The sequence below is a fragment of the Apaloderma vittatum genome, unplaced genomic scaffold, assembly GCF_000703405.1.
Source record: "Apaloderma vittatum isolate BGI_N311 unplaced genomic scaffold, ASM70340v1 scaffold36388, whole genome shotgun sequence".
NCBI classification, from domain to species: domain Eukaryota; kingdom Metazoa; phylum Chordata; class Aves; order Trogoniformes; family Trogonidae; genus Apaloderma; species Apaloderma vittatum.
The window spans coordinates 1-24,813 of record NW_009729755.1 but is presented as its reverse complement, the minus strand read 5'-3'; the positions used below and the strand labels follow the sequence as shown (position 1 = coordinate 24,813).

The window sequence follows — 24,813 nt, the reverse complement described above, 5'->3', positions numbered from 1 at the left end:
GCAGGCGCTCGCTGCAGCAGAGGCAGAGCCACGAGGCGACCACGGCACCTTGTGCCCGGCCCTGCGGGAGCCTGAGGACACCCGTCCTCTCCCGCCTCCCCAGGCGGAGGGGAGGCCGCTCCTGTTTGCAGACATTTCTCCCCCACAGAAGGAATCTGACTGGTTTAAGCTGTTCCTAAGGGGCAGCATCAAAGACGAAGAGAGAACTGTGGCTGGCAGCCAGTGCCTCAGAACTGAACTGAATTAAATTATCTACGGTCAACAGTGTTTAACGGCCAAAGTCTTCTCCATTCTGTTCCACTGAGATGAGCTCAGTGCCACAAGCTTTTACAGTTTTTAGAAATATGGAATTTATGAGCACCTTTAAAAATCATTTGAGAAGAAAAAAACACGCCAAAACTACAAACTTGGCGTAAAGCAAAGTGGAAGAGAACCTGGTTTTGCTGCCGCCACAGACAAATCCAAAGAAACGACATCAAAAAAAGCCCCAACCTTCAATTCATAACACAGAGAGAGAGGGAACATCTGATGATAATGAAAGGAAAAGGGGATCTGAATAGAAATGGAGGGAGAGTAACATATTTCCAGAAAAATAAAGAGAATTACTTTCTAAGTCTCTCAGCTCGTTATTGGAGGCCAACTATGTCAAGTGTGTGCTACTTTCAATGACGTTCCTCAAAGAGGTATTAGCTGTACTTATATAAGATATTTGTGATATAAACAGTATTCTAAATATGCCACTTTTAACTAATTTGAGAGAAAAAGCATTCTCAAAGGATACTGATGGTAAAAAATATTTTTTCTATTTCAGTAGCACAGTGCAAACTCATGACTAATTTTTTGGCTGCTGTCACCAATAAGTTTCTTCTGGAATGACTCTTTCCTGTCTTCTCATTCCTACTGATTAATTCCTGTTTATAGTTTTCCATTTAAACTTTTCTGTTTTGTTGCAAAAGATAAATATAGTGAGATGAAACCTTCATTAGAGTTTACCATTCCTTAAAATATTTCATCTTCTTTCACATAAAATGTTCTTTCTCTTCTGCTTTATTAATGATGATTAAACTATCAATTGCTTAAGTTTCATGTTGTATTGCCAGTAATTCTGAGGTGTTTATGAAATTTTGATCATTACAGTGTTCACTTGCCAGCCAAACAGATTTCACTAAATATTAAACATTCTCTAAATACGTGTAACTTGCAAATTATCTACCCCTTGCAAAAGATTCCATCAGATCTCAGGCACGACATTTCAGAGGTTTGGGACATCTGGGCTCCTAAAATATGACGTATGCAGCCGGAATTATGGCTTCACAGCAAATTATCTGAAGGGTCTTCCTCACCTTTGCGCACTGCATGTGGTTGCAGCCCTCATTCTTCTGAATCGGAGATTTGCAGTTGGCGCACGGTTTGGAGTTCGTTAGTAACCACAGGCAGTTGGCAGCATCTTCATACGCCTCACTCACTCCCACAACTTTTCGATGGTGACAGGAGGATACGGAGCATGCAAAACCAAACAAGTTCAAATTGGACTTGTGTAATCTTTGTTAAAATCAGGTTAGGAAAGATATATATTTGCCTGTTTCTTGACAAAATACTGTAATTCTTCACAATATATCTTTCTCATATATATAAATATATACATTTTATAATTTATACAAATTATATATAATATTACACATAGTATTTCAAATTATTTTCCCACATCTATATCTATACAAATTTGTAAGCCTTATGTATATCATTCACAACAGACAGATGAGTAAATATGAGAAAAATTGGGATAGTCTCACAAATTATGGTGTGGATTGACATTTTATAAAATTTTCTATGCTTTCTTAGAATATTTATAACATATTATGGAGAGGCTCTGAACTGAAGTAACCAAGTTAAGTTAGTATTTATTCAAATTACTGATTAAATTTCTTTGTTAATAGAGATACAAGAAAATGCCTGTCCTTGAAAACTCAACTAGTTTTTCCAATAAATGTTATTTATCATTAAGCCATTGCCTCTCATTCAGGGGTTTAATATTCTTCCCTTTTTACCCTATTTTTTAACCAATGCAGAGTTCATAATCAATGTGACTAAAAAATCCCTATAAACCCAAAAGATAGCAATAACAGCACCAAAAATAAGAAAGAAAAAGAATATCCCCCCCTGGCACGACTCTTACGTTCTTCTGGTTTCATTTCAGATATTTTCTGCAGCCAGTCCTTCCAGGTTTGGCAGTCACAAGGTTCATGTGCTTCGCCAAGACATTCCCTGAAATGAATGCGTATACACAATTACCTGCCACCTCGAGATTCAGAATTAAAGTCAGGAAGAGAAAAAGGCATCCAATTAACATTACTTTAAAATACTCTTAGACTACTTGCAGACAACCACAGATGACCAGTATTAAGACTAATAAAGAATTTAAATGAGACAGGAAAGAAAAAGAGCTTTATAACACTGCAACGTGAAAGAGCTCAGCTGGTTTGCAGTTTGTTTTGAGTTATGACGGGGAATTCCTTTAGTGCCATAAATAATGCCAGTATAGTTTCTGTGATAAAGGTAAAACAGAATAAAGAGACTATCCAAAACCAGGTAGTTTGCTATAGCTGGAATACATTTTATGTACTATTACTTGCATATATTCAGTTATAAATCTTCAACTAGATTCAAGTTTTTAATCTAGACCAAGGGTGAAGCCCTTCAACACCAGCATTAAGTGTTTATGAACGTTTACTCTTTCCACCAGAGTCTCTTAAACGCAGGCTTTAGCTTAAGTTACACGGACACAGTGGAGAAATGAGTCCCTGGAGCTTCTCTTGAAGCTGCTGCTGGCTGTAAGGATGGCAATCACTACGGCACCGTGGCAGATAAATGCCTTCCAGATGGTGCCTCACCGCACATGTGTCAACACGGACTCCGGATTTGCAATGACTCCCTCTTCTACTGAAATAGCAGCAAATAGACTCAGACATCTGCCACATCAAGGAAAACAATTCCGAGGGAGGACACTCCAGATGGGCAGCAGCTGCATCGGGGCATTTGCGACTCTTCTGCAGATCCCGTGGGGAGCTGCTCGCTGCAGTGCAGACTCAGAAGCTACATCAATAGTCCTCTGATCGCTCTTGTCCACGTCGTAAGCAGAACGAAGAAAAGGTTATGGCAACAGTTTTCAATGTTTTTCCCACTAGCTAGGCTGCTATCAAACAAGCCTGAATTCATTACACAAGGATCTCTGGTGTGGAGATACTTAAGCTGCATAGCTGGGTAAGATTTTACTGGAACGTGTAACTCATCTCTGAGAATGCAACCTTAGCCCTGGCTGAACATCGACACGTTTCACCCCTGTGGGACATCAGCACACTGAAATCATTGACTTCCATAGAGCCAAGACCTCTCACACTGTGTTTGTTCCCAGAAAGTACCAAACCAAACAAAAAATAACTTTAACAAACCTAGGTTTAAGCTAAAAGCTAACTAGCCAACTATTGTGGTTGACTACAATCAGTGTACTGTTACACTATTTATCATATATTACTACTATTATTACAATAATATTATTTTATTACTGGGAGAGGGGTGGGCATTAAAGTTGTGTCTTAGATGTCTTCGAATTTGTGGATTTGTAATGAGGTGCAATCATATATATCTCATGTACCCATATCTAGATCTCTATCCATACAAAAGTCACAACAGAGGGTTAAAAGAACAACTACTCATGGAAGAAGTTCTTCCCTCAACCCACCCCAAAACAAGAATCCACATTTTAAAAAAAAAAAAGGAATTGATCAATAGACTCATATAATTTTCTTGTTTTCATAAGCAGGAAGGCTACATATCCAACCAAAACAACTCCAAGTGATTATACAGGGGCTGGCTGGGCGTTTCTAATGCTTAAATTTTGAAGAATCTCTTACTAAATGCAGCATCAGTTGCTATTACAATGTCTAAATTGTAGATTACCTTGATAAAACTTGCAAAACTGTTGCAAGCTTGGAACTGTGCGATGCATTGATTGAACTTTAAAGATACAGAGCAAGCTCCCTCTGAGCACACAGCAATGACGAAAAGCCGCTGAACTGAGAACGTGCTATCTATTTTTCCATAGGCACTCGTTCCTGCCTGGTTTTTTTGCACTGTGAGACTAATACGGCTGTCTTCAGCAAATCGTTCTGATTTATAGCACTGCAGGATGTTTTTGTTGCTAGCAGAACTTTCCTGCCATTGCTGAAACTCTTCATTCACTTTCTTGTGGATGAAAAAAAGCCCTTGGAAAGTCCTTCCTGGACATTTTGCTGCTAAAAGAAGGTGTCTTTCAAGACCGTAATGATTTGCTTGTGAAGTATCTCAAAGCATTAACATAGAAAGAACATTCAGAAACATTATCAGGAAACATAAAGACATTTCTCATAAAATGAGGCACTGGGGACGTCCTGGGGTGCTAGTACATTCAGCCCACGTACATTCAGCAGAAGCTGCCAATTTCTGAAGGGCCAGGTCACTATTACACCAAAGCGGTTTCAAGCTCTGTCCTTCAGTTAATGGAGAAAATTATTGTCTCTCTGTAAGCAGAGGCACAGATGAGAGGGTGGTACCTTCTTGGGGAATAGTACTAAGGTTTGGTTTATGTTCACTGGTAAAAACCATTTCCTGGTTTGTTTCCACAGGATTTGTTTCTAAGTTCTCCATCTGCTGTGAACAACTTCTTCCCAGCAAATTCTGTCTCCTGGCTTTTGTGGTTGTTTCATTATGTTCGCTTTCCTCTTTTTCCTTCTTCCTTTCCATTCACGTGCGGAAAGAACTAAAATCAGAAGCATTTTTCATTAGGAGTCTTATGATATTTGGAATCAGACAGATTATTCAGGATCTCTTCTTCTTGCAGCATGGTTTTAATCAAAAAATGAAGAGAGGATTACTTGACTTGTCTGAATGTCTACACTTTGGTTGACCACTTTTGATTTTCCAACAACGAAAAGGATGTCCCACTATAATGGTTATAGATTGTCAGTCTGCTAATCTCAAGGAACTAGAAAAGGGCTTTGCTCCCCACTTCAGAAAAACACCCCACCACTTTTTCCTTTTGGCCATACTCTTGTTGTCCTTTCCTTAGAAGTGCTGAAGACAGGCAATCTCAGGGATGCTTTTAAAAAATCTTAAGGCTTTTTAGTCCTTCTTGAGCTTGTATTCATCTTAAGATTCAACAGAAGACAACACAAAGAAAAGTGCCGATGCCGAAGTGACACAATATTGGAGTGATCTCACAAACAGAATAGCTGCGTATGAACCAAAAGTCCCGTTTAAACTCTTTTAAACTTCTTTGATGTGATTCTACCAAAACTCGGAAAGAGCTACAAATTTCTGATTACCTGCACTGCAATCCAGAATGTGCCAAATTTCAGTTATACGACAGTGTGCTGCTTTTGGCTGGCGTAGAGTCAATTTTCTTCCCAGTAGCTGGGATAGCGCTGAGTTTTGGATTTAGGATGAGAAACAGTGTTGATACCACAGGGATGTTTTAGCTCTTGCTGAGCAGAGCTTACACAGCAGTGAGCAGGCTGGGGGTGCACAAGAAGTTGGGAGGGGACACAGCCGGGACAGGTGACCCCGAGTGCCCCAAGGGACACCCCAGCCCATATGGCATCACGCTTGGGGCACAAAGCTGGGGGCAGAAGGAAGGGGGGGATGTCAGGAGCGATGGTGTCCGTCTGCCCAAGTCACTGTCACACGTACTGGAGCCCGGCTCTGCTGGAGATGCCGAACACCCGCCTGCCCATGGGGAGCGCTGAACCAATTCCTTGGTTTGTTTTGCTCTGCTTTACCTGTTAAATTCTCTTTATCTCAACCCACGAGTTTTCTCACCTTTACTCCTCGGATTCTCTCCCTCATCCCATCAAAGAGGAGTGAGCAAGTGGCTGTGTGGGGCTTAGTTGGCACCTGGGGTTAAACAAATAAGCACACAGAGCCAACACAAAAATCCCTCCACCAAGACCTTGCTTCTCCTCTATCTCCTCAGAACAGAACATCACAACAATCCATACTGTGGGTTTCCCTTTAACAGCCAATAACGAGTAATAGGGTTATAAACCTCTGCTGTGCCCCAAAATACTAAAACATTAGTGCACGTGAGGTTATTTAGCACATGGATACAGGACAGTACAGTCATATACCATCCCATTCCAACTGTTACTGCATGCTTGGTGCTACGTGGTATTTCTTAATTAGTCACCGGAATAGTAGTGACTGTCAGTTCGCGTAGATGCAGGGACGTTTCTAGCACTCACCAGCAGAACAGGTGTCCTTTTCCACAATCTACAGCAGGGGCTTTTAGCATAGGGAAGCTAAGCGTGTCTGATCCTGTCGAATTGGATCCTTGTCTTGTTAGCCTTACTGCTCTTTCACAGCCTGGTATAGGACACCACTTAATAGCAGGATTGTTTTCAACAAAGGCCTGGGAGAAAAAAGGTAAAAATGAAAAGTATTTTACCACGTAAGATCAGATTTCATCACTGATATAAACGAATCTGCATTCCTAAACTTCCTTTGACAGAACAATGCCAAAAAGCATAAGGACAATCTTGGAGCTACTTCGACAGGCTTTTAAAAATAGTTATAAAAAGGGAATAATTTAATCTCCACCTTAAAAACGTGGGGTTTGGTGGTTTGCTTTTTTTTGTTTGTTCCTTTTGTTTGGTTGGTTTTTTGGCTTTTTTTTTTTTGTTTTTCAAATAACAACAGTCCTCCAGGCTTATCCCAAACAAAATGTTCGGAGTGCGCAAGTCGATTCCTCTGTGACACAGGTTACTGTAAACTTCTGTTATATATGCACTGGCAATACACTCATTAACAGACCCGACTCTTGTAGCTGAAAAGAATTACAACTTTATTGATTAAAACAACATATCCCACCCGCATATCCCACAACATATCCCACCCGCAACGAACCCCAAACCAGAGCTAGACTAACTCAGGAATTGACCTCCAATCTTTTGTGGTTAATGTAGCAGGTCTTCTTTTGCAACACTTACATCGAATAAATGAGGAGGAAAAGGAACTTTCACTACTTTGCTTCCAACCTGTGCTGATCACCAGCCACTTCAAACATGAAGATGTAAAAGATTAACCAGCTCTGGTCATGTAATTTGCATCTTCCTGTGTAAGACTGTTACGGTCATCACTTGTCTCTTAGAGACTTGTCACACAGAGAAAGTATTGCACTGTAAATGAAAAAATACTTTTCTTCTTTCTTTTACCCTGCCCACTCAATAAAGTAGCATATTATTTTAAAGATTTCTTAGTTACTACACTAGTATAAATGAAAAAAGGTGAATTAAATGATTGCTATTAAAGTCAAGTTGCGATGATGAAAAGAAAGACTAAAAAATACGAAACAGAAAAAAGAAATCAGGGTTTTCCTACTTCTCTTCCTATATACAGCAACCATATCATGCACTGGATGGAAAAAATAAGTAATTCACTTTTACCAATGCATTTTAAAAATGAAAATAGGTACTATTTCTGAATGTAAATAGTCTCTTGCTAATAAAAATAATCCAGTAAATCTTAAAAATTTTACATCACCAACACAAACAAGTCTGGCTAATTAAAGGCTTCACATCACCTGTAACAGACATTAGTTTGATCAAATGAATTTATTAATATTGCATTAAGTTACACATTATGCAAGCACTGCTTATGTGCTTAAGGAATAAATACAGTATTCTTTTCTCAGTGATATATAAAACATTAATATTATATCCCATACGACAGCCAATAATTCAATGTCCGTATTAATTTAGTAATTTCTTCTTGGAAAGTTACTGATACATTGAAGCATTTCACAGAGAAGTTGTAAGTTAATTTTTATAAAATGAAATACAATTCAAGAGTACAAGAACAGTTTGATAATTTACCTTAATGTCAAACTGAAGGTATCTTTTGTCCATCTCCTTGGAAACCACACTTTCTATGATGTCTACAGGCACAAGCTGGAAACAATCATACGCTGGGCAAAAAATGTTGTGAGCTTCACCCTCCTGAATTTTCAGGTTCAAAAATCTGCCAGAATCAGCCAGTCAGTATTTGTGAATAAAAAGTAAAAATTAAAAGGCTGCTGAATACTTTATACTAGGTTTGCAGATATTCACATTAATCAATTTTTAAACAAAGAAGAGCAAGTACCCATTTCTGCTCAGAATGGCTACAGATGTGATGAACAGCATAATTGAAACAAAACCCAGAATGTTGCCACAGTTCAAAAGTGAGCCCCGTTAGCCAAGCTTAGCCCTATGTGTTTGTGGTTTCCGTCCTTGCCATTGCTCAGGTTCAGCTCTGCAATGTTTAATTAAACCGAGCATTACTTCTAGCTTAAATCAGAAACAGAACTCGCAAGTGTAATTAATCTAGGAAATAATTACTTTGATGCGCGATTAATTTTTACAACTGCGCTAGTCGAAATACATCTGCTCTTGGAAACAAATTTCTGAAAGGAGACCTTTACAGTCCCCAAGCACCAGAAGGGAAGCCAGGAGGAGTTCAGGAATCTGCTGAAAGCTGGCCTTGAGCTGGCGGTGCACAAGGTTGCTTAGTTCAGAAGCTATAACTTACTCCTTACCCCGACACCCTGTCACCTGACCTCACCTAAAGGACAGGAGCTGTTCGGGTTAGTCACCCGCGATCCTTTCATAGTTAAGGCAGAGAGACTTGCCAGTTCGTCCCACCTTAGAATTGCATCTTGCGGTGCGGTAACTCAGTCCTGGCTGTGCTCCGAGTAACGCAGAGCCGGCTGGCTCAGAACCATCACTCCCACCCCAGCTGTGTCGCCCCAGACGCGTGCTCGGCCCTGAGCCGCAGCCCTGGGCGCGGGCACACGTCCCCGCGCACACAGCCCAGGACCCAGAGCAGAAGCACACGTCAAGCCAGGCATCTCCTCGAGGCTTCCACACCGCTGCTTAACAATTTGCAAGACAACAGTAGCTATTCATTTTCTTGCCACCGAAAAGAGTTGCCTTCTAAAAGCCAATATGGGAGAGAAAGAGCTCCCCCTTAACACAGGAGGAATGGGTTCACACAAATTGGGATGATCTGCGGCAGGACAAACTGTGCTGATACAACGCTCTACAGCTCGAGTAGTACAATCTCTTGAATGGGGAAAAAGAGGAATATAAAGGCACCGCATACAGATATAATAATTCCTGTGAAGTATGATTAATATTTATACTAGCATAATTATCCATGTCTGAGTCTTTTACTAGCATGACTGTTCTGATTTAAAAAAAAGTAGTAACAAGAGCATTACACTAACAGGACTTTTAAGCTAAATATACTCCTCAGTTACTAACCTTCAACGTAAGAAAGCATTTTAATTGCTTTTGACTGGAAATGGATTTATGATGCCCAAATTTAGTATGCTAAACTAAGATGGAACTAAATGTGTACTTAATTTATAAAGTGTAAAACCCCTGATGCTGCCGACACCACACACACGTTGAGCAAATCAAGAGTAGGCTCATCTATTTACACACAGGCTTGTAACATTTGCTCAGAAGTTTTGGTAAAGCACTTTGAGGGATACTTAAATATTTGACAGGGTCAAAACAGCAACTCTTTGAAACTCAAGCAGTACTGTAACATTAGCAGTTTATGTTCTCTGGCCTTTCCTCTTCCAAGTGGCAAGTATGAACATCTCCAAAAAGACAGCAATGCTCGTGTACTCACGCCTCCCAGCATGCTCTGCAGAAGTCATGTCCACAAGGCATATCCACCGGGTCTTCAAATACAGAAATATTACACATGCAAATGTCACACTGCAGATAAAAGAATACTTCTGATTAAGAAATACCCTAAAGCCTTTCATATTGTTAGCAAGACACATTACGTGGGAAAATCTTAGCAGAAACTTACAGAAGTGCTCAGTAGGGGCAAAAGATCTAACTGTAACCAGAAGAAAAAGTAATTTAAGAAACAGGAAAAATGAGGTTTCTCTGCTTCTGTACCTCCCTATCCAAAGAGCACATTTGGAGGTGCCTTCCACCGTGCCCTCCAGCTCAGCAACTGTTTCGTCCTGCAGAGCACTGGGACCTCAGAGTCAGAGCTCTAAGGACAAAAGGGACCCGAACTTTTAATCAGCTTCACAGGCAGCCACAAATGGAGTGGGGAGATGACAGCAGCTACAGGACGTGTTTAGCAACTCACACAAGTGGGTCCAGATCAAGATGGAGCGATTTCGTTGAGCAACTATTTTCAGTAATAATCTACATAAACGCTATTCTTAAAAATACTTGGAGGCCTTCGATCAAAATATAGTGAGTTAAGCTATAAATATTCCAATGGAAAACACCATTGCTAAATTTTATACAACTAGGTATTACAGAAGAACGTAACACTGAACACGGAGACCTTTACTCTGCAAACATTTAAAGCTTAGGGATGAAATCACTCATTGCTTGTGGCTAGGCATGAAAATAAATACTCATGTTCTTCAAAGAGTACAGTCAGGTTATTCTTTTCATTGGAACAAGGTTTCCATGAAAATTTACTTCAACACATTAGACACTATACACACATCCTATGTTTTTGAAATATTAGGCCATGGAACAGCACTTTTTAAAAGCACTTGTTTTACTGCCAAAACAAACCCCAACCAAAAAATTTGGCCTTTAAAGTGCAGAACACGATGACGTTGTTTCAGTCATTTCAGCTTATTGTCATCCCAAAATTACACATTTTAGAAACTGACAATGCATCAGAAATATTCCCTATTACATTTTTAGGAGTTTTCAATTTAAAATGTAACTAATAAAACAAGGACTTTCACGAAGTCCTGAGCTCAAGCACAGAACATTTACTGAAACGTTTTAATTGCAAGGTAGGATGCAAATGCACAATCTGAAGAAGAGTTTTACAGCTTGCAGGTTCATTTTATCTATTCCTCTTAGTTTTCATTTACCTGCCAAATGAAAAGACTTCAGAAAAATACGTATGATTTCATAACCAACATTTTGAAAATATTATTTTCATAGCTCAGCTCTATAAGATTTTTAAGCAAACAGAAATACTCGGTGTATAACTCTGGATCTGTATTTAGATACCCTCGATCTAGAATGGCAATCACTATCCAAACCTGCACTCGGGGCTTAGGGATCACCAACGAAAAACAAAACACACAACGCAAAACTGCAGACATATAATCTTTCATTACACAGTTTAATTAGGAAATATTCCTGGACAATATTTAACTGCTAATGCAAATAAATGTATGATAACATTACTCCTTCCATATAGCTTCTTTTTCAGCCTTTTACAATAAAGAAACAAAAGATTTTTATGTGGGAACACAAAAAGTTAATTTTAATAAGAGACAGGGATGATCCACTTGCAAGACTGCATACAGCATGCTGGAAAAATGCTTAGGTTGTGGAGCAAAAGTTTTATAATGCTGCAGCTGCAGATTATTGAAAAGAGAACTTTGTCTTCCAGAAGAACCACACTGATTTTAATGAAAGGCGCTTTCATATTTCAAATTTGCAATAGCCCTGTAAACCGCTTGAAAAAGCCCACACATATAATAGTAATTATAAGCTGACAGTACACTAGTGGGCTGACATTTCAAAACGCGGACAACGAGAATTTTGTTTCCTAAAGAAAGAAATTTTCAGAAGGCAGGGTCCATAGCACTAAGCACATTCAGGGAAACGGATACAACAGAAGTGAACATCTTGGTAGGCACGAGAAGGGAAGCGAAGCTCCAAAGAGCCCCACGCCCCGATGCTGCTGCAGCCGGCTGAAATGCTCCTTCGAGAAGGACGGCCACGGCAAGAACAGAGTGCTGTGCACCAGCCTGGTGCTCCGCCGTGCTACTGTACATAGCACTTCAGGCGTCAGCTTCTGCTCACCACAGGTGTGAAGAGAAACCCTTCACAAACGTCTTTTCAGAACGAGCTGCGAGCGCCGCTCTCCCGTCCAACAGGTGCCCCGCGATCAGGAAGACGCTCTCGTGCCCTGCTGGCTTCAGACCAACGTAACAACTTACCAGAGCTGTCTCGATGTCTCCGGGCGAGGGGCTGATCTCATCAGGGGAAGTCAGAGAGGAGCGAGTCGTGCGTGGAGTTCGTGGAGAAGGCAGCGTGTCCCACGCGTTGTACCCGCTTGGGGGGGGAGTTGGCATCTGAACCCCGGAACGCTGGCAGCAGTTCTCCGGATTAGACATCCAGGCTTCAAGTAACTTCTCCCTGTCCCAGTCTTCAGTAAAAACACAGACACAGGAAATCACGCCGCTGACAGTGGCTGCAATACATCTTGTAACTGCACTGTCAAACCAACTCATAAAAACTGCACTAACCCATAAAAACACTGAGCTAATATATTTAGGAATAAATAAATATGAAAAAGTGTGAACGGAACGTTACACATTAAATTTTATGAGACACATTCCAAGACAATATATAATATATTTATGTAAATATTGCATTGCAAGCGTCACATTCCCCTGCACTACCAGTATTAAATAAATTTATTTTCATTGTTTACTCACAGCAACTGTAGTAGCTGGGAGACTCAATCAGGAACTAGAACTGCAATGACTTGCAAAGCCAGATCAGAACATAACAGCCACCACACCAGAGGATTTTCAACATTTTCTCTTTCTATGAAAAAACCAATTGTTCAATATAGATTCACTTTTATCTACCATGGGGATTTTTAGCAAGGTGATGCCAAGTGCTATAAATGAAGAAAGAAGATTAAGATACAACTGGATTACAAAGATTTGCTACCTAATGAGTCACCAGTCTTTATATATGCCTGTAAGCATGAGGTAGGTAGAGCTGGGAAAAACCCACCAAAACTAAAAAACCCCCATCTGATCACAAAAAATATTTCATCTATTCTCAAGACATTTTTATTCTATCATTGTTACTGAATAATTTACTTTTATACATAATTAACACTGCCCATTTATGTACAAAAATGAACTAGTAAAATGAATTTTCTTTATGAAGACCTTAAAATTAAATCAAATCTCTTTAAATTGTTTGAAATGTTTTCTGTTTCCGATTCGTAAGAGTAATATGAAAGATAGCTTAAGAATTGTTTTTTCTGTGAAACAAAACTTCTCATTTAAGTATAAAACTATGAAACTCCTACATGAATTTGAATCTAAACTCAACCCTAAGCACAGATCAGATGAACTAGAAGTTCAGAAGGAAAAGGGAAATTTCCCAGTTTTTTTCCCCATCACTTAAATATTTTAACATATACATTTTGATATTAACCAAAAGATGTGTGTTATTTTTATTGAATTTTAGATTATATAAGAAAAAGACAACTAGTATTCCTACACTATTAATGCTAGGAAAAGAAAAAGCTATGTTTTCTAAGCACTGAACTTGGTAAAAATATTGTCGCTGTCAGACAATGAGTGCTATCATATTAAAACCTGTTCCCGCCTAATATGAAAAAAAGCCTTTGTGCTGGGGATAATTTACTGATCAGGTGTTTACTTTTCTAAGCTAAAACAATTTAATTTTTTTAAAGACATAGACCATGAACTTACTTACACTTCAAAAAGTCTCAGTTTTATTAGCATTTTTGAAATTACGCTGAGCTGACTGATGCTAATTTACAGCTAAAATTTGCTACAAGTCTTCTGGAGCTCCCTCACTGTTCTGTATCTTTAAAACTACCCAGGGTTTAGACATGCTACTAAATGTATTCTGCTGTTTTTTGTTTACTAACTTCCGAGTCTTAGTAAAAGATGAGGTAGTTATATTTACTGAATTGCCTCTCTTCTATCCTGAAATCAATTGATGTATAACAAACTTGAAGAGGAACAGGAAAAAATGTTGAAAAAACACTTGCAGTGCAACTGTAGTTGTTTATTTTCATGACTGCCATAATAGCAATTTTTTATCTTGGCTCTAATTCTATGTAATTCTGTCTCTTAATTAAAAAAAAAGAAAAGAAAGTCCTTAACTTTTACAGCCTGTGTCAGTAAATCAATATGCTTGTGCAATAAAAGAAAGTAAAGTTTGTTGGATTATATACTACCTATCTGTAAACTATTTAAAACATGCTTTTCACACATGAAGTGGGGATGAAGCTAAGACTCACGTTACTCTTTTAAGAATTTCAAGATTAGATGCAAACCCATGCCAGTCTGGCATCTGATGCTTCCCAATTGTCTAAGCCTTTGTGAATAGCTCAGTTACTGCCCTTACGAGGCTGAGCCAATTCTATGTCTTAGTTTCAAATAAAATAAACTATGTCAGAAAAATTTCCAGTGTACGACCACAGTGCAGGCGAAACCGTTGACGTTCTCATGATCTGCAAAGCGTCTGTGACTCTCACTCTGCGCTGGCCAACTGCATTAAGTCACTGCTACATCACTACGGCAACATCAGCAGAACGACCTTTCCCGCACAGACTGATTTCCTGTCGACTTTCCATGGCTGCTTGCTAGACGCTGGCAGACATTTTTCCACAGTTTACATCAGCCTCACGGCTTTTGACTTGTTGCGGACTGTGCTGTGAGTTTGAGCGGTACTGATATCATTTTTTTATTCAAAATACCTGCACAGATCACAGAATCTGCCTACCCACTCGGTCAAATACTTAATACTATTTAGCCTTCATCACAGTATTCTCAGAGTCCAAAATAGCATTCAAATATTTGATATATTATAAATACATAGTAAGAAGTAAACAAATAGTCAATGTTAAAACAACACAGATGCGGAGACTGTGCCTTAGATATCATCAGGCTGGCACAAGTTCACGTCAACTTAATTCAACATTAAAAGCAACTCCAATGCCACCTATTGAAAATAATGTAAAAGAGATGAGTTTCAGGTACCATGCCGCCTCATTAAAGTCTGCCAAATGTCGTGGGGTTAAAATAACGTTTTCCTATTTCACTTTTCTCTCTTCCTTGTATTTTCACAAGGAGCCCCTCAAAATATAGGGTGTGAAAGCTTCATCCAGCAATAGAGCGATGAGCACGTCAAGCATTAAGTGCCTGAGGTGTTCCTCGGGCACGCACAACAGCGCAGATGCTTCCCTAAGTGCACGTTTTGAATCACTGAATCAAAGCCTAAAGCTTCCATGGAGTTCCAGAGATACTTTTGTCTGGAACAAACACACTCAGTTCAGTACACCCCATTCTGAAAATCCCAATTTAAATGACACGACAAGAGTCCAGACTGATTTCAGTGAAATAAAACTAGTTACAGATCTGCACGTGAAAAAGTATAACACCTATTAAAAGTGTAACTATAAAAATCTTTCAGCGGACACACCTTTAAATGCCAAGGTAATTCCCAATCATTTATTACAATGGTTAGACTGCTTTTATTGCAACAATAAGTAAATAAATATTTGATCCCATTTTCTACACAAATATAGGCTGTCCAAAAAAATTAAATCATCTGACAAAACCAGGTACAGTGAATTTGTCTTTTCTGGCACACAAAACCATGGCAGCTCTACTTCTGCGACTCCCACTAAACCAGGAAAACTGTTGTTCCACTCTGGTTAAGTTAAAATGTCTTCCATTATAACCCTTGGTTTGAATCGCTTTCCTATCAGCTTCCCCGTCCGCCTCGAGGCTTTTCAACACACTGCAGCTTTACTTCTTTCTGAAGTACTGCGTGAACTGCTTCACGGGACTTGATTAACTGTTACTTCTCTCTTACTTGGAAATAAAAGGTAAACATACAACTGCAACCGTGATTTTGGTTTTGCTAGTGTTGAAGGTTTGGGGTTACCATGTGCCCGCAGCAGAGCTTCTGCAGTGAAGAGCGGGGCCTGGAGCATGTCAGCAGACTCCACAATCAGCATGTCCTTAAGCCTTCGCAGGTCCTGAAGTCGTAGCCCCTCATATGGCTTGGAGAAGAAAAGAAAGACAATTTACATCTGGCCGTATTTCCCAGTTAGTCTGTAATGCCACGTTAAGATGAAATCACTCAAAGCGCTGTTACTGACCACCACCTCACCTGCGAGGCCGCGCGTGACCAGGCAGACTCGGTGTGCAGACCATGCAAAGCCGTACGGAAACACTCTCATTTTGCACTACTTATCGCGTGATCTTTGGACAGTTCAACACTGAAAGATGCTCTCTCCAGAGTTCTCCATTAGAGCTGCAGACCATGTTCAAATGATAAACGAATCTAACATTGACTCTCTCTCTCAAAAAAGCTACATTTTCACAGAATCCAGATGAATTTTGAAGTGATTAAACCTCAGATACTGTGGTGTGGGTATGAGAATGCAAGGCTAGATTTGAACTAAGGACTTCAGGGCAGAGCGCGAGGAAGGACAGTTCAACACACGATGCACACAGATTCTCTGACACGAACCTTATACATGAACTGAGACCCCGTCACTTTGAATTGATCTGGAGGAGGATACATGGAGACGTTTGGCATTAAGAAGGGGCACTATGTGAACGGAATCAGGTACAGGTCTCCTGAGGCAACAGCCACCCTTACAGAGGTGCAGAAGTCACGAATAGGAGAGATGAGACACGCAGTTAGATGTTCACAGAAACACAGAAGGGCTGAGGGTGGAAGGGACCTGCAGACGTCATTTGGTCCAAGTGTCCTGCTCCTAAAGCCAGCTGCCCAGGACCATGCCCAGATGGTTTTTGAGTATCTCTAAGGCTGGTGATTCATTGCACATAAAGATGTTGAAACTCTGAGAAACAACAGCCAGCTCTGACAGCCCTACACAGTCAGAGCAGATATCCAGCTGCTTTCCTGGTCTGGAGCTCCAACCCTTTATTACAGCACTAAAAAAAGGTCAAATTAGAAAGACAAAAAGACAGTAATTTTAGGATTCTGAATTAGCTCCAACCAAGATACAAGGAAAGAGAAAACCAACTTTGTACAGAGGGTTTGTACAGAGAATGGACACAGAAAGGGTATGTAAAAAAATGTTCTTACACATGCTGGTTTTAGTTGTAAAAAGGAGGGCTAGCAAAAGATTTAAACCATTTGACACAGAACTGATACGTGCTCAGGACTAATTAGGAACCCAGTCATCGAAAGGCAACTGTGTGTGCCAATCTGGAGAAGAAATGACACAGAGCAGCAGCAGTAACAGGTACTATCAGATAACAGCATCGTTATTATTTACTATTACCTGATTTTATGCAGAGCATAGTCCAGGACAGCCCAGCACTAGGTAACACTCAAGCACATGCATGCAGATGCACACAGACACAAAGCAAAAGACTGGTTCTGTCCTCTAAAGGTGACATTCTAAGCACAAGTCTTCTGTGTGCATAAACCTTTGAGGAGAACAAGCAGAAAGAACAAGAGATGGGGAGAACGGATACCCTGGGCTTCTACATGATTTTGGTTTTTTGAGACACCTACTTTAAAAACCTAACAGGCTTCCTCCTTTCTAGGTAGCATAAAAAACTCTATACAACACAACCAAAACAATAACTGACTCCCACCAGGACCTCTAATGTCCGCGAGTCGGTGAAACAAACAGGAGCTTCCCAATTTTAGAAACTGCGATCAGCAAGAGCGATGGTGCCACAGCCCTGCACCGGCTCTTTGTCCTTCTTGAGAAAGCAAGAAAAGCAGAAGAGAAACGGACTGTAAGTGTCCTGACCTTTGTCATGATTGCCCAAGCCCAGGGAATTTCTGTACGTCCTCCCACTGCTGATCATGCGTGACTCAGTTAAAGGACAATCTGAACGTTAATGGCTGGCGCCGAAATAAATCTGGGCCACTTGATTCATAGCCTGCTGGAATTTGACTGACCTACTTAATTTTTTATAAATGATCTCTGTTGTAAAAACATGTCAGAAAGACAGGGATACAAACAGCTGGGTGCCTGAATGATTAGAATGGCACAAACATGCTGAGAAAAAATGGAAGCAAAGAGTAAATTGCCTTGTCTGAATGTGAGCTGCTTTCGGAACTGCAATGTAAAGCAAGTAGCTTTGTCAGCACAACAGCACTCAGTGCTGGAAGACCACATGTATCGTAAAGAGAAACGTCTTTCCTGTTCAACCTGCAACACGTAGGCATATTTTAGGACCTAATATTTTATCCTGAAATGCAGATATGCTCAGAATTCCATATAACTGATTGGTCCTACGTCAAATGCTGGCAAGTATCTCCCCTGAGTGACAGACTATCGTATCATCTTAGCTGAGGCATTCCACACAACTCAGTGGGGATTTTTGGATCCTGCTGTTTTTAAGAAACCTAATTTTATCTTTCTAAGTAACGAAGGAAATATTTCTTAAGAATGTGTTTGAAACGTCGGATATTTGCTTCATAAAATGATATATAAGCCACAGAAGAAGCTTTTAAAGAAAGGAAATTTTAGGCTGGCACTATTAAGTAGCTTAATCTGGAAATTCCAGAGTGAAGGCTTTATACGACAAGAACCATTAAAAATGTTAATGTGTAAGACATAGTCCTGTAGATACTTGGGAAGACACAGTCTTCAGCAATAAGGATGTATATCCTTTATATACTATCACAGAGGTTTGTTTTTAACAACTTCAAATTTATCTCTGCACTGTCATATACTGTAAAGGATTTTTGATTACAGCTTATGAAGCTCAGAGATCTTTCACATTAATTTATGAAAGAGCTCTTTACTGATATTTGCTGCAAAATAAGTCATTGATCAGTATTAATAGCGTTTCACTACATAATGATTTTAGAATATACTATCTGAGTTACTACTTTAACACTTCAACATTTCTCTGTTCTCAAGAGCTCCTCTTTTTAACTCTTCTCAGTTTTTACCACTAATATTTATGTATCAAAAATTATATATTCTTTTCCCCTGAAAGCACTTTTAATATGTACACTGATTATTTTAATTTCAAACTATTACTATTTTCTTCACTTCTAAAGTACCATTAAAATAGACAAAGGCAAAGTAACTCTTTGCAACAGTGATGACTACACAATTAAAATACAGTTAATGCAAATATCTTCCTTTATGGGTGGATGGAGTTCTATAATGGAGTCATATGTTGTATAAAAAAATCTATATTCCATTTAACTCATTCCAGTGTAAGTATATGCACTATACATATATAAATGTATATGCACCTTAACTATGCATAGTCCCCTTCTCTCCCTTAATAAATTATTCTCTCTCTGTAGAGATAAAGTACATTTTAATCATTTTAGATAACTCTATTATGCTTATATATATATTTGTAAGACCTTGGTTCTGAAACTGAAGAAAACCATTCCAATTACTATGCACTCAATAAATCTGTGATACACTCACTAGCAGTGTATTTCTGCAGTATTCAGTGGCACATATGTAAAGGGAACTAAGAAAATATGTATTTTGCTATTGTATAACGTATTTCAGTGAGTCGACTGAGAGACAGAACTGTTCTGGATGATCTGCTCTGAAGCACTGCTCATTCCCAGGTGTTTGGTACAGAAGTTTAAAACAGTGCACGATGTGATTGAAATGAAGGTACCTGCTGTCTTCCACGTACACATCACCAAGATAAATACACTCCCATGCTAGGATAAACAGCAAATGAAAAGACCGCACAAGTAAAATAACCCAAACCTACAAATGCAATTTAAAAAATAAACTGTTGTGGTCATATTATTTAGTCTTGCTTCAATTAGGCTTAAAAGATAAATTTCAATTTTATGTAACAGAGATATTTTTTGAGATTGTTTATCGACAAAGTAAGAGAAAAGAATCAAGACACAGAAGGTCGTCCAAACACCCTCCTGGCTTGTTTCGTAACACCCTTTCCACCGCCCAAACATCGCAGACAGATCTTTTGCTACAACTAACTAAAGTGCAAAGAGAGATACACTTTATTCTTAAAATATTTAGCATTTCATTTTGCTATAGGGCAGTACAGATTATGTGTATGTCGGTACATTGTTTTCTTTCCAAAGTATGTGCTGTGGAAACACACGTGCCAGGGACATTTGTGCCTGGAAACCACCGGGGCCTGTTTGTCACCCTTCCCTAACTGCAGGCTCCAATTTGATCACAAAAAACGTTTGAGGTCTATGAACACCAAAGTAAAATTGCCTTAAAAATATGCTTCAGGAACCACTGCAATAAAACGAGAGTTGAAAGGCTGGGTGACTGCATGACGGGAATGGGTTTTATTCAGAAACGCCAGCAGAGGCAAAGGGACTGTTGGCCGACGGACAGACCCTTGCTGTCACGCTCGCACACTGGACATGCGGGACGGTGTGGCCGTCTGCCCTTCCCAATGGCTTGAGAGCCTCTGTAGCTGAAGAAAGGGATGTGCACAAGTGTTTCGACCCTAAACATGAGCACTGACGTAATTCCTTGGTAAAATCTCAGTGTGCAGAACACCACAAAGCAGTTCCCAACATAAGGAACAAAGCTTTGTTACGGCTCTGGATACGCATGCCTAATCCAGCGCTGCTGCACAGAGACTACAGAGATCGTTTGCCCTGGGTGCAGAAGAGGAGCACGCGCTGCTGCGAGCACGGCTGGTCTGCCAGGAGAGGTCCTGGGCACCGTCACTCTTGGCGCTGCCGCCCTTGTCATGAACACCAGAGCAAAGCCTGTGTGGCCATTGTGCCTGGGAAGAAACCCTATTCACAGCTTCCAAATGTCTTATCTTATCCTCTGACCTTCACTCAAGAGATTAAATGACTCTGAAAACGCATTTCTCGGTGTTCTGAATTTCTTTAATTATTTATGAATTAATTTTTGTGTGTTTTGGAAGGATGTTAAAGGGCATCACCAAACAAATATATTCTAAATGCTACGTTAAAAAAACAATTTGCACTTCGCTTCTGAAAATGAAATTGAGAGAAATTGGTCACTCTAAGGGCTAAGACCGAGACATGAGCGTTCCCAGGCTACATGCACTTGGCACCTCTCTTGCGCTAGCACTTGTTACAGTTACACATGAAGTTAGAGAACTTTTTTTTCCTGCTGAAAAGTCACACAGAAAAGGGGGGAAAATCCATAAAGGGGGCACGTGAAGGCAGAATTTCTCTACATGACACCCCAAGACGGCTAATCAGTATCCCCAATTCCAGGCTGATTTTTGGCTTGTGAATCTTTAGAACAGGTGGGAAAGCTGCCCGTGTATGTCAGAGGGATGCAGGACCCCAGGCGCACTGGCACCACAGTTCTCACATTCATCAGCTTTGCTGAAAACAAGTCAAATGAAGAACAGCCTCAGTGAAGTGACCCTAAACTAACACCATTTCCCTCTCCTAAGTTTCTTGTGTAATAAACCTCATCTCAAAACCTCTCATCTAGGAATATACGACCTAATTAAGCTTGTTTGCATTTGAATTTATTCAATAAAGTTATTCAGAAAAATAATTGAACAGTACAAAGACTTTCTTACTTTCAGATAAAAATGACCATGCGTGGCATCTTTTAGGGAAACAATTGATGCGATCTAAGCCTACTCATATCTAAATCTAAATCTAAATCTAAATCTAAATCTAAATCTAAATCTAAATCAATTTTCTTGTAAGCATCATTAGATCATAGGTGGGTTACGCTGGCCAAAGGCAGGGCCATGCTACTTTTGACAGGAGTAGCCATACAGAAATCGACCGACCTTCAGTTTCGTCCTAGCTTGAGCTAGACCAGAACCGATTCTGTTCAGCGATTTTACTCTTCAGCTCAGTCTTTTCTAAGCGAGCGCACTTTGTGCAGTTAACCGTTTCTGCAGACAGCGGCTGCTACTAGAGGTGATAACGCCTGATGCTTATAGTTACTGCCAGGGACTGGCATGCAGGGACCAAGGATACTGCCAGACCGGAGGTACCACAACGGGGTGCTGAGAAATAAAAGGGCTGCCAGGAATTAAAACCCAGCAGCTCCGTGGAGGAATGCACAGCACAGGTGACCCAAAACCAACCAGCAAAGTATTCCGTTCCAGATATGTCACAGCCAGTACAAAGCTGAGGGATCACGGGGGTGAGGCTCTCTTCTTCCATGGCCGGCATCTGAGGAGGGCTCTGCCCATCCTTCTGCCCTGGCCGCAATCCGTGAGTTCCCGAATCCTCCCCCAGCATCCAGCTCCCCGCTGGCACCAAGCCCGGGGCTGCCCCACTGCCGCTGGCTCTGCAGCACCCCTGGGATTGCTGTCGGGGGGGAGTGTTGGGTTCTATATGGCGCTTGTACATCTTTCATTATTTTCTCAGGGGTATTACTGTTTTAGTAAAGCTCTTACGTTTTCTCTCCCAGCCTGCAAGTCTCTCTACCGTATTTCCTTTCCCCTTCCCCTCTGGGGAGGGAGAGGGGTTATTAGAGAGTATCTGTCACTTGTTTACAGGTCAGCACAACCTTAAGCCTTGACAGCTAAATTTTGGTGGCCTGTAAGGGGCTTACTCGTATCTAAATATGAATTTTTTTAAAGTGTCATTAGGTCATAAGCAGGGCTAGGTGAGTAAAAGGCAAGGGCATGCTACTTTTGTGGGGAGTTGCCAAACAGAAATGTAAAGTCCTTTAGTTTACATGGGATTACTTTGTTAAATTTACTGAAACATACAATGTATCTGTGTATTCTTATTTAAACTTTTAGGCAATTAAAATCTGATAATGGATGGGGGAGGATGCTCAGAGTCTTTCTGATCAAATTCTCCTTAGCAAATCTGCACAGCATAGCAGAATTCAAGCAAATTTGTGTCAGTGTCTCTCTTTCAAAAATTGGCTTCAGAATGAAAACACCTGTTACTACCCACAAGCAGTAACAGCTAGTAACTACCTGTTACTACATACAAGTTCTGGTATGCAGTAGCTTCAGGCATCATGTTATAAAACAAGAAAGTAAATGCACTGTTTCCAAATCTTGCACTACTCAGCTGGGTCACACTTAACCCAGCTTCAGTCTAGTAAGATCGTCCAGAACACTTCCCCACAGATTTTCTCCTTTTCAGAACTTCTCATGCCTTCATTTTTGGACAGAAAGGCATCTTGAGACATAAAAATATGTAAAAAAATGTTTGTTTTACAGAAACTGTTGCCCAGCTTACTGGCTTCACTCCAGCCTCACACCTTGCAACACTTTTGTGTGTCCATGTACTTAAGTATGTGAATAAAACTCCTCTTTAGTTTTGATAATGTATTTGTTATGTTCTCTGAGCTTTACTTGAAAGCTATGAAGAGCCGTGTTAAAATCAAATGGTTTACAAATATACAGTACAAAGTAGAGCACCTATGAAATACTCTGCAGAATTTTGTCACGGTGTAACGACCACAAATAAAAATGTGTAAAATATTCCAAATGTGAAGTAACCTCTGACCTCTTTTTTATCTAAAGCAGCATATTCAGCTTCAATGCTTTCAGCTTCAGGATCACGTGAAAATACCATTCGAGATTCCAGGTTAAGAGCCAGCTCTTTGTGGTGTTGTTTCTCTGCGCAGTCACATGGGGTATCTTTATTTTCATTTTCTGCAAACAAATCTCCACCATGTTTTACTAGAAGCTGGAAAGTAAAACAGCAAACACTTATTAATTATCAACTCTAATAATACCCTGAAGAAAGGACATGTCAGATAAGAGAACAAGAAAAACATGAACGAGGAGAATAGAAAGAAGAGACAAATATAACAGCAACAGTCTTTGAGAAACAATGATTCTCTACAGTTATTAAATAAACTATTGCTTGATTTCATACATAACCATATCTAGACCCCTGTAATTCCATGGAACCACAAAATTTACAAGGCAATGCTGTACAACGTCTCTGTTAGGTTTTAAGCACCAAACTTCTCCACTGAAATGGTCAGTGCTCTGTAGAAAAGGAGGGGTCTGAGGTCCTCAAGCAGCCGGCAAGATGGAGCTAGAAACACTTCCAAACATCCCTCACGTGTGGGTGTAACGCCACCGCCCTTCCCAGCACTTGCACAGCCGTGATGACAGAAAACGGGAGATTCCCCAGGCAGCTGGGAAGACAGGGTACAAATGCACAGGGAATAGTACTGGTTGCTTCACCTTATTTCTGAGGACAGGAGAAAGTGAAATTCCATAATTGTAATTCAGTCTAGAGTTGTGCCATTTCACCAAGCTTGTCTCTTGCCAGTAACCGCCCAGAAATACAGTCTCTAGCTAATAACACTAATTGTGCTGCTCTGATTACCCTGCCAACTGAGTCTCCTGCTATGAACTGATCAGATACAAGCAAGGACAACAAATGCCACTGATTTTGGAGGCCAACAGTGGACCAGTTAGCTGATTCATTATGACATCTTTATAACATGTGCTAAACTTCTAATGATAGAGCACCCAGGACAATTATTCACTACTAAATGATTCATCTTATTTCTAAAGAAAACTAAAATCTATACACATTACGCTGCCTTAAAGACCATGATGGCAGTAAAAACACTATCCTGTATTTTTAGCCAGGCTATTTCAAAACCCAGCTTCTAATTTTTACACTTATATCCCAAAATAAAAAATATTCAAGCCAACATGGCTTCACTAGGGGCAAGTCGTGCCTGACTAATTTAGTGGCCTTCTACAACAAAGCTACAGCACTGGTTGGCATGGGAAAAGCAACGGATGTCATTTTCCTGGACTCGTGCAAGGCGTTTGACACTGTCCCACATGACATCCTTGTCCCTAAAATGGAGAGACATGGATTTGATAGATGGACCACTTGGTGGATAAAGAACTGGCTGGATGGTCGCACTCAAAGAGTTGTGCTCAATGGCTCGATGTCCACATGGAGATCAGTGACAAGCGGTGTTCCTCAGGGGTCTGCTCTGGGTCCAGGGCTGTTCAACATCTTTGCTAGTGACGTGGATGACGGCACCGAGTGCACCCTCAGCAAGTTGCTGATGACACCAAGCTGTGTG

General features: G+C 40.3%; 1 protein-coding gene across 1 annotated transcript; it reads right to left on the bottom strand.

Moving 5' to 3' along the window:
• Window positions 1–1,343: 1,343 nt before the first annotated feature.
• Window positions 1,344–23,438, bottom strand: LOC104277801 (ankyrin repeat and IBR domain-containing protein 1; the record flags this gene model as incomplete). The annotated part of the gene is made up of 8 exons (XM_009874554.1): window positions 1,344–1,474; window positions 2,177–2,265; window positions 6,276–6,442; window positions 7,905–8,049; window positions 9,709–9,797; window positions 12,023–12,231; window positions 15,753–15,870; window positions 23,256–23,438. Coding segments are annotated over 8 exons (1,131 nt in total), but the record flags the coding sequence as incomplete, so codon positions are not given.
• Between the last annotated feature and the right edge of the window lie 1,375 nt (window positions 23,439–24,813).